This window comes from Propithecus coquereli, unplaced genomic scaffold (genome assembly GCF_000956105.1).
Source record: "Propithecus coquereli isolate 6110/MARCELLA unplaced genomic scaffold, Pcoq_1.0 Scaffold148, whole genome shotgun sequence".
Classification (NCBI taxonomy): domain Eukaryota; kingdom Metazoa; phylum Chordata; class Mammalia; order Primates; family Indriidae; genus Propithecus; species Propithecus coquereli.
In genome coordinates, this window is record NW_012139191.1 from 5657544 (window position 1) to 5668210 (window position 10667).

Below are 10667 nucleotides of genomic sequence, written 5' to 3' on the forward strand. Positions count from 1 at the left end.
AAGTGTTCCTGTCTCTCCACATCCTCGCCAACATTTGTTGTTTTGCGTTTTTTTGATAGAGGCCAATCTCACCGTGGTTAGGTGATACCTCATTGTGGTTTTGATTTGCATTTCTCTAATGATCAGAGATGTTGAGCAAACATTATATGTTTGCTGGCCATTATTCTGTCTCCACATCCTCGCCAACATTTGTTGTTTTGTGTTTTTTTGATAGAGGCCAATCTCACCGTGGTTAGGTGATACCCCATTGTGGTTTTGATTTGCATTTCTCTAATGATTAGAGATGTTGAGCAAACAGGCACCTGGGGCAGCACCTCTAGCCCTTCACGCCACACCCCACAGGGGTCTGGGGAGGGAGGACAGTGACGAGGGCTCCTAAGATCACAGGAAGGAAGAAGTACAAAGGGCGTGTGAAATTTTTTGTAAAAGTAAAGGAAGAACAGAGAGAGATTGGCACCCGCAGGGCACTGTCTGCTCTCTCTTGTGCCCACTTGGGACTCTGCCGGCTGGAGGACCCCAGGAGCAGACCATGGACATGTGAAACCACAGCCAAATTCCCATTCCTCTCTCCCTCCCAAATGCCCTCAGGCTCCAGAGAGGGAAACACACACTTGCACGTGACCGTTTCAGGAAAGGAGGACCAGGAACGGGTTAGCTGGAAGCCGCCACGCCACGTAAGAACAAAGGGAATTTCTTCCCACGGCGTGGGCTGCTGTCCCTGGCAATGAGGCCCCCCGCCCCATGCATGTAGTTCAAGCTAACCCCAAACTGGAGGCAGTTCTCTGCAAATTAGTGCTCCCTGCTAAGTAATGGGGACTGGCTAGAACTCATCATGATGATTGTCTTCTCATCAAGGGAAGTACTCAGCATTTTCCCAAAATCAATTTTAAAAGAATGTTTAAGAAAAGAAATTATCCAACAATCAGAAGGCAATTCTTGACTGCCAATCACTTAAATAGCCAACAAAAGAGAAGTATCTCGGCGAAAGCTACCACCACACGCCTGCAAGGAGATGCCAGACAGTGACAGTAGGAAAAATGCTTAGGATCTGCTGGCGAGTCAGCATGTGCAGGGAAATAGAAGTGGGCAGTAAGACGGCACGGACAGCAAGGCCTCAACTACGTAAAAACGCACAGTTTTAAAAGAAAAGAAACGGCAACCCCAGAGGACAGAGAACAGCTCAGTGTTCGCCAGTGAGGAGGCGGCCGACGGCAAGAGAACCTTCCGGGGTGAAGGGAACGTCCCATAACTCGACTGGAGTGGAGCTCACACACCTGCACACACCCGTCAGAAGTCTCTGCGCGGCACACTTGGCACGCGTGCGCGTGAGTGTGCGTGAGCTACACGTCACCAGTGCTGGTCTTTTACAAACTCTAGGAAGCGGCAGTCAAAATGCCACCAGCTGTGGGTCAGAACGCCGGTACTGTGCGTGATCCAACAGCTTCCCCGATGTTCCCAAATGTGTTTGTATTTTATCCTTGTCGTTAGAAGGTGATTTTGAAAATCTGGTGGCGATGGCGGATTCTGAGGCCTGTGCTTGCTCCCTCCCATGAGGACCCACGGGGTTTCCTGAGCCTCCTTCATCTGCCAGCAGGTTCAGGTTCGAGTAAAGAAAGAAAACCAACCTTAATGTGAGCTCCAGAAAACACGTAATCAGAAAAGTAAATTCCCCATCAGAAAAATAAAAATAAATTTTTAAAAGGAGGCGTCATTGCTCCTTTAGGACAAAATCAAACTTTTCTCTGTATTTAGAAGCTGGCTCTGCCAGTCTGCAAAACTGACTGATTTCTATAACCGAGACGCACATTTAAAGCAAATTTGAGAAAGAGACAGAAATATCAAATAAGCCAAGGAGCCTTGGGAGTTCTGACACTCCGCAGAGAGTCGGCTGCAGCACCGCGTCAGCTATGGGAACACAGTTCCCGTCCCCGGTGCCAATGCCACTCTCAGCAGGCAGACACCCGGCCACTCACCTCACTCTGCCCACTCCAGTCGGGCCATAGGGGTAGTGACGGCTGCAAAGGGCCCCGTGCCCCCGCCATTGGCGACAGTCTCGCGGAAGCCTAGTCACCAAGCAGGAGCAGAAGCCAGGCCTCCACATGTCCAATCTGAACAACTGGAATCATGGAGGCCAGCTTTCCGGATGTTTCTAGCCTTTCTTCACAGGTCCTGTTATCTATTGAGAAACTAGTTTCTAAGAAGCGAGTGGTGGTGGGCTCCCCGTGGTGGGCTCCTGGCACATGGCCTGGGCTGGGAGAGGCGCTCCGCACACACACGCCCCAGGACCTCTGCTGTGCCTGGAGAGGGCACCTGGGGACAGGCAGGAGGGGCTGGGGGGAAGGGGCTGGGTGGGTGGCCAGGGTGAGAGGCAAGGTAGGGGGAGGGGAGGCAGCTGCTGTGCTGCTATTTCAATAACCTGCAGGGGGACCCAGGTGAGGGTCTGCCACACCTGGAGGGACCAGTGAGCATTCAGCAGGCAGCTCTTACAGACGGGAAAGAAAGAAGGGACCCAGCCACCAGCTAGGAAACAGGACCTGCGATGTTCACTGCTCTTCCTAGAAATAGCCGCTCGCCATTTGTCCCAAAACAGAAAGTGCGAATCATAAAATGTACTTATAAAACCTTAGAATACCGAAGTTGCTTATTTATTTCCCCAATTAAAAACCTGCTTAGGAGGGTGACTGCATTCCATTTATGCAGACTGTCCCCGTGTCATTATTCAAAGTATCCTTTTATTCTCAGAGGCTTGGGGGAATCACGGTCGGGGTGGAGAACCTGCGGCCTTGGGGCCACATTGACATCTAGATCCTTGAGTGTGGCCTTCTGATTGAATCCAAATTTTACAGAGCAAGTCCTCTTATTAACAACAAAGGCTGAGTCAGGAGGTGACTCTGTCGGACGGCACAGTCCCGGCCAATTTCACCCAAATCTATCGTCTCAAACCGAGCTCCGGACCGGAGGGCTCTGCAGCGGGTGCAGCAAGCAGAGCACCGGTAACTCCGACACGGCGGCAAACTGCGCTTCGACTTTGACCTTGACAGTCGTGAAGGGCGCGGCGTCACCCAGAACACGCTGACAAGGGGTGAGTCCCCAAGGTCAGCACCCTGTAACCCAAGCCCTGACTCGACGCGCAGTCTGGGCCGGTCGTGGGCACACACGCTGCCAACCTCCCAGGCCTTAAGGAATCCCAGACACCAGAAACCAGGTCCGGAACGGTTACTGGACATTACTCAGTGAGGCTTCAGCCCTTCGAAGCAGCTCCTACCCAGCAGGGCGCTGCCGCGGGGGCTTCCCTGGGGCCGGGCCAGGGAGGGGCTGGCAGCAGCTGGTCTCCAAGCTCGTTTCATCCCTCCACTCTCAAAGGACCCCGACACAGCCCACGGTCTCCCTCTGCAAATATGTCTGTGAAGGACGAAACCCCCTACCCCGCCCTCTGACACTCGGCTTACTTCACCATCCTGGCAGAAAAAGGGGCTGCCACCGTGCAGACCTGGAGAGAGCCACCCCACCTGGGTCCCCCTGACAGTCCCTAGCAGTGTCCCCAGAAACTCCATGTGTGGCCACCCGTCACGTGCCCTGGAGCGGGTTGAGCAGTGACCCCCAAAATCCACATCCACCTGGAGCCTTTGGGACAGGGTCTTTGCAGATGTCATCAAGATGAGATCATACTGGATTAGGGAGGCCTAAGTCCAATGACTGTGTCCTTATGAGGCGAGGACACAGGGACACTGGGAGAAGACAGAGGCAGAGCCGGGAGAAACGCAGCTACAAGCCAAGGGACGCCAAGGCCACTGTGCCGGCCACCACCAGAGGCTGGGGGTCGAGCCCCTAGAAGGCACCAGCCCTGCCAACACCTGGATCTTGGACTTCTGGCCTCTAGGACCAAAGAGAATACATTTCTGACATTTAAGCCGCCCGGTTTGTGCAGCCATGGAAATCTAACGAAATCACCTTGTCAGGGCAGCCCTCGGGCAGCCACCACGGACGCCTCCACTCACACACACTCTGCCTCGCCTGCCCCCAGGGTTAGGGGATCCCAGGAGCATTTTACAACCTCGATTATAATGAACAAACACAGGACAGACCGGACCCTTCCAGGTATGTTAAGAATCTTACTCTACAGAGCTATTTTGGATTACGCTGTATTTACAGTGAAGAGGAAACCACTTCCGTGTGAGAACTATGTCATCTGGGGGGTCAGCACAGTCAATGTCTATTTCTCCCCCTTGAGCAAATAATCTCCATGGCAATGATGAACAATGTTTGCCCCCTGGGTGGTGTTAGGGTGGGCCACCTGAAAAAGCTGTTTCGCAGGTCAAAAAATGTCAAATAGCAATTCCATATGGTTTCTCCAGGTTACACGAAGAGATCTAGGCCAGAAAGACCCACACTGCGGGTAAGGTTCGAATTCCGCAGACCCTCCCTAGCAGACAGAGTCACGTCCCGGACCCTGGTTAGGAGGACAGGCCTGTGATTGCTTTTCCAACAGGACCGCTGGATTCGGGCAGATCACTCACATAACCTTCGCTCAGTCTTTCTCCGAACGTACATGTGCACACGCACCCCCAATCCGGGAGGAGGCTGCTGCCAGGGGAACGGCAACACGGAGCCAGATTCCAGGTTCCAACCCCGATTCCTCCACCTGCTGCGCTGTGACCTTGGGCAAGTTCCTCAACCTCTCTGTGCTCTGTCTCCTCCATCCAAAAATAGGGCTAACACTCCAGCCTCAGAGGGTTGGGAGGGTAAGTCACTGTGTGGAAAGTCCCGAGAGCAAAACTAAGCATAGTCGTGCACAGAACTATGACATTTTGGTCAACAATGGACTGCATATACGATGGCGGGCCCGTAAGATTATAACACCGTGTTTTAGCGTATCTCTTCTGTGCTTAGATGCACAGACCTTACCACTGCGCCACAGCTGCCCCCGGTATTCCGCAGCCATGCCCTGTCCAGGTGTAGCCCAGGAGCCACGGCAGTAACAGCCTAGGTGTGCAGCAGGCTGCGCCATCTGGGTCTGCGTAAGCGCACTCCAGACGTCTACACGACGGAATCGCCTGACAACGCGTTTCTCTCAGAACGCGTCCCGTCATTAAGCTGCACCTGACTGTATTAGCTCGTGTCACGGCCACGTACCCAAATTTACCGCAGTAGCCCTGAAAGGGGGAGCTTCCCCCCAGCAGTGGCCCGGCTTAGGGCTGAGCTCTTCCGTCTGTCAACACGGATGTTTAACGAGAGACAGACAGACCCGACTCCCTGGGGTGAGCAGCCCCTCCCCCGCCCGCACCCCAGCCAGCCGGCCCGGCACGACTGGTCTCACTAGTGAGGGCTGGCGCGTGCAGCCAAGGGGCCGGCAGCCCCTCCGGCGAGGCGTGAAGGAAGGTGGCCGCAGGACACGGGGTCGCCACGTACCGTGCACACTGGCGCAGGCCTGCTTCAGCATGGGCTTGTCCATCTTCTTGGCGTAGAAGGCCGCGTACCACACGCGCAGCTCGGTGCCCGGGGGGATGTCCCTGGAGGTGGTGAAGTACACGTCGCTGCCGTGCTGGTAGGCCGTCAGGTTCTGGTGCGCGGGCTCCGCCGCCGGCCGCACCAGCATCATCCAGTTGCAGTCGTCCTCGTTGGACGTGTCAAAGCACACGGGGTGCCCGTCCTTCTGGAACACCTGGGGGAAGCCCGGCCCGGTGAGGGGCCAAGAAGGGCTGATTACCTACCAGTGTGTGTGCAGGGCTGCCGGGGAACCCCGCTAGACAGTACCGCGTCCGAGGACACGACCTGCTCAGGTGTTCACAATGGTTGGGAAGGTCATGGCAGACCACATGGCTTAGGCAGGCCCGGCTAGTCACAGGCAAAAAGAAGCAGTAGACATAGCAAAAGGTCCATGTGTCATCAGACACCTGAGCTCCACACCTGGTCCAGGTGTATTTGAGACACCTGAGTTCTACTCACTGCCCAGGGGTAGAACTCAAGTTCTCATCAGTTTATACGGGCATGAGGACATCTAAGTTCTACTCCTGCTCCAGGTGTCATGGGGACACCTGAGCTCTACGCATGGTCCGGTGGGAATTGGGACACTTGAGTTCTACCCATGGTCCACGTGAGAACCCGGACGCCTGAGTTCTACTCGGGGCTCTGCTGCAAGCGTGCAAGGTGACATCAGCTAAGTTGCTCAGTCTCTATAAGCGGTCCCTCATCTATAAAACAGCACTATTGCTCTATGGATTAAAAGCAGGCAGGGAGCAGGGAGAGAAACTTAAATATTTTGAAGTTCAAATCAACCAAGCGCGCACAGGAAGGTTTTGTCCCCCACTTTCTGCTGTAATCGTTGCTTCCCCACCACAGGGAGAGACCTCTCCCCTCTCCCAAGCTTTTCCTGCAGAGCCCTTGGGAGCGAGGGGAGGGGGCAGAGGGGGCCACCAGGTGTCTAATGACCTCCCATCGCTGTGGAAGGTGTGCTCCCTGCGGGCGACACTCTCCCTCTGGCAACCCACAGGTGGCCCTGGGCCGACAGGTGTCCGAGGCTGGCACGTGCACAGAAAACAAGATGATACCAGACGGTACCTTCAGAATCGAGTCGCTGGAAGACAACCAAAGTGGGCACAAAGGACCTTCTCAACGGGACTCACCTTGGCTGTGTGCCCACACCACTGCGAGCGTTTGCCGCCCAGGGCCCACGAAGGACAGCACGCGGCCGGCTTTCTGAGGCGCAGTTCTAGGCCTTTACGTCACTCCCTGACATGCAACAGCCTTTCTCATTCTTTTCTTTCTTTCTTCGTAAACAAATCAAGCACCTTTCCTTTTCCCCCTTTTTGCTGAAATCTGCCTTGTAAGCTCAGTTTTTCAAGGGACTGCCAAAAAAAACAAGCTTAGGATTCTGCCTGTCCTTTGGAGGGTCTCTAAGGACAACCGACCTCTGTCCACCGCACCCCCCTCCTCATGTGTTCATCTCAGATACCTCAGAAGGCTGGCACTGCGCCGGCACCATGCCGAGGGCCGACAGGGTGGTGAACGACCACCTCGCCTGGCCTCGTGGGGCTTGCACAGGTCGCATTTTAAGCACTCTAAGCCCCCTTGCAATGTACATCCACTTTGTTTTCTCAATTTCGTGTAAAAGTAGAGAACAGCTGTCTTTCCTCTGTCTGATGTGCTACATTTTGAGAGCTGCCAAACTTTGTACTATCGCCTGCTTTTGAAAAAGCTTTGCAAATGCATATGCCCTGCCTAGATGTGAAAATAACTAGGTTGACCCACTCTTGCAAAAACCACCTCACAGAACCTGCAATATCAACCCAGGTCGTAAGAGAACTGAGGTCAGCGTTTTGGGTTTACTCCTGCATATGTTTTAAATACACTCTTTAATGTTTTGCAAAATTCAAAGTTAGTATTACAAAATACCAACTTAAGTTTGATTCTCTTGTGATATACAAACTAAAAAAATGAAAAAGAAAGAAATATTTTTTTGGAAACTAAGCAGAACTACGATATTCGGAGCTGTTTCGGAGGCACTTGCAAATCACTGAAACCCCACGGTTAGCGCACCCGTGCCCACGGGGGAGGCCACAAGGGCACCCCGGCTCCTGGGCTCCCATTGGCAACTGGCTTTACCTTCAGTGGGAAGGCGGACTCCTTCTCCCATTTGGCGACCCTCCGGGACTCGAACGGACCAAACTGCGTCCGCTTCACGAGCTGAGTGACGGCAAACACGCCTTCGGCTCCATCTTCCAGCCGTCTGATCTCCAAGTTGGGAGGAAGAGACGACCTGGAAATGGAACAAAACGGGAGATTCATGCGTTGACGGCCACTAGGATAACCTCAAAGCTCACTCTCACTGACCCCATGAGCCTTTCGAAATCAATTCTTGATGGTGGTAAGGCAGAAGCCATCCTCACAAGCGCCACACAAGTGGTGACACACGCAGACCCACCAAAAGGCCCCAGCAAGATTCGCCCAGAGCACATGCTGGAGGGGCCGTTGGCTACAGGATGCATTTAAAATCCCCGTGAGCGTGCAGAGCGCTGTGGGACAAGAGAACAGGCCAGTCTAGCTCCTGCCCGTAAGACACACACTGGGCCAGGGAGGAAGGACCACAGATCTCGAGACGAGGAACCACGTGGAGGGTGGCACGGGAAAGACACAAGTGCCACAGGCCTCCCAAAGACCAGAAGAGGGTTTCCAGCCAGGTGGGATGGGGCCAGTTTCTCCAAGAACGTGGCCTGTTTGACCAAAGCAGAAGAACGTGCAGGACGGGGCGCTGAGGGGCAGGGATGCCAGCCGGGACCTTGGCGCCGGGCCAGGGAAGCTGAGCCCAAGACACGTCCAGAGCAGTGGCAGATGCCAGGGCGCCCGGAGCACAGGCCCCTACGGGGACAGTGGGAGGCCGGTTGACACCACGGACCCCTCACAGAGGGGACGACTGCGGGAACAACGATTTCAACTGAATGTGGGCAAAAGGCAACCCCTGCAGGCTTTCAGAAGACGAGACCTGGTCAGCTCTCCACCAGCGCAAACATATTGATCTCTTTGTTTTGCATAGAATAAAGTCACACTGAAAAGAAAAGAAAACTGGCGGGGTGGTCAGGAGGCTCCCGGCAACAGTACCGCAAAGATGAAAACAGTCTTAGCGTCACACACACGACAGCATCACGACCAGGGTCACTCATCTTCTCCACGTCACAGGCAACCCAGCTTAAGAGAGGAGAAGGCCTCGTCCCAGGTCACTTGCTCTGGGCCGCCAGGTGACGCAGCCTCCATAGGTAAGCGTGGCGGGGCAGGCAGCTGTGGGCCACGGGGACTCCTCCCTCCACCTGCAGGTGTTTCCAGAACCTGCAAAGGCTCCGCCCTGCCCCCTATTCTCATACCCAGCGCCCCCAGCCCAGCCCGCCAGGCCGGCCCCCAGTGCGTGTCAGCTGCAGGCCTGGATCGGACGCAGAGCAGACCCACAGCGAGGCTGCCTTTGCTCGGTGCACTGGTCACTCGGCCAGTCAGCTCTCCCACAGATGCCACGCTGTGTCGGGGACAGCTGGGCTCTGCAGAACGCTGGGCTGGATCAAAGAGCTCAGTCTGGACTTTGAGACACATCCTGTTTCGTCCTGGCAGCACGGCTGCTCGGTTCACAGTGGACGGAAGCCACTAATCCCCACTGAAAGTCTCTCTGCTCCTTCTCCCCCACGTGCAGACACAAAGGCCGCTGAGCTCGGGGCGCAGTTGACATGGAGATGATCCTGTTTGACACACGGGGCTGGGAAAGTGAAAGCAGCTCACGCGGTCACTCACCTTGCCCGGCTTAACACAAAGGAGTCTTTGACCATGACCACGGGGCCCAGCTCGGGACATTCAGAGTCGTGATACTGGCTGCAGTCTTCACACCCTGTGAGCAGACATCCAGTGTTAGAGTGTCAGAGGGGACGGCATCCACATGGGGACACCCAAAGAACAGGAGCCTGGGATGCAAGGACCCCTGCCCGGTGGGGGTGACCCGTGGTCAGGCACACGTGTGCACCAACACCACAGAGGCAAGTGAGGGCACAAGCCTGCGTCACAAAGGCGCTCTCAGTGCTCCCAAAAATGTAAGGGGTGCAAAACAGGACACATGCCCAAGGAAAAGACCCAGCTCTGGGGACATGTCAAATCATATAGTCACCTCTATGGTGACGAAGAATAGATCTTCCCCGAACACTGAGAATAAATGAAAATCCACAGATGTTAACCCATTTATCATAAATCTCGTTTTATGATAAATCTTTCCTTGTTCTAAACCCTCGGATTACTTTCTGAATCAAGCGCTAGCCCTGCTACACGCCCTTTGCCAGGAGCTCTGAGAAAGACGATCCTATTAAAACTGTACCCCAAAGTGCACGGCTCATGTAATCATGTTTCTTAAGGTCATTCCAAAAGAAACAGCTTTTCTCTATCATAAACACAAAATTCGGACGTGGCCTTGCCCAGACAGCAAGCGCCGGGCTCGTCTGCGTTCTGTGGCAGCGAGCGGGTCGCGGACGGGTCCGGGGTCACTTACAGATGAACATGATCTCTTCGCTGCCATCTTCGGCCATCTCTGACACCTGTCGGGACACAGAGAGCCTCATTAACGACAAAGCGGTATTTCAAGGCAAGTCCTACCAAAGGCGTCCCCCGGCCGTGCAGGGTGTTACCCGTACTTTAAAGGGAACACACAGTGGGGTCCCCTCTTTCTGTGGAATGGAGCCGGGAGACTCAGAATGTCTTCCCACCTAAAATAACGCTGCTTTTTAACAAAAGCAATGGGCCTGAACGGCCTCATGTCTAGGAAGTCTTCACGAACCCAGACTCTCATCTTTTCATACAGCCATCAGTTTCCATTTGTAAAATGAAGATATCCCCATTTTTCAAAAGTCAGTTTCCACATTGACACTTCTTGTTTTCCCGCCCTCACCGGGCCGTGAATTCACCAAGGGCAGCCGTGTCTAATGCAACCTCTTTCTTCCCTCAGCCGCCAACCTGCGCCCAACGCCCCACACACGCCGTGGGAGCGTTTCTCGGGGATAAGCAATGCGTGACATCAGGGATGGCTCCCCTGCTCCCACACAGGCCGTCATCAGATCCGGTCACTGCTCCTTCCCGTCCGTCCTCTGAGGCCACCTCAAGAACCACCTGCACAGGGGGCAGCTGAGCACAGACCCCCCCCCATTCAC

At 54.6% G+C, this 10667-nt stretch overlaps 1 protein-coding gene across 1 annotated transcript in view; it reads right to left on the reverse strand.

Moving 5' to 3' along the window:
• Positions 1-10052, reverse strand: part of LOC105806877 (PR domain zinc finger protein 15) — a 49584-nt gene extending 39532 nt beyond the window's left edge. Inside the window, exons 1-4 of the mRNA XM_012640086.1 lie at positions 10013-10052; positions 9271-9364; positions 7603-7756; positions 5410-5662 (exon numbers count right to left, since the gene is read on the reverse strand). Of these exons, the coding sequence (XP_012495540.1) occupies positions 5410-5662; positions 7603-7756; positions 9271-9364; positions 10013-10049 (538 nt within the window). The 5' untranslated portion in view covers positions 10050-10052. The remainder of the gene's footprint in view (positions 1-5409; positions 5663-7602; positions 7757-9270; positions 9365-10012) is intronic.
• Between the last annotated feature and the right edge of the window lie 615 nt (positions 10053-10667).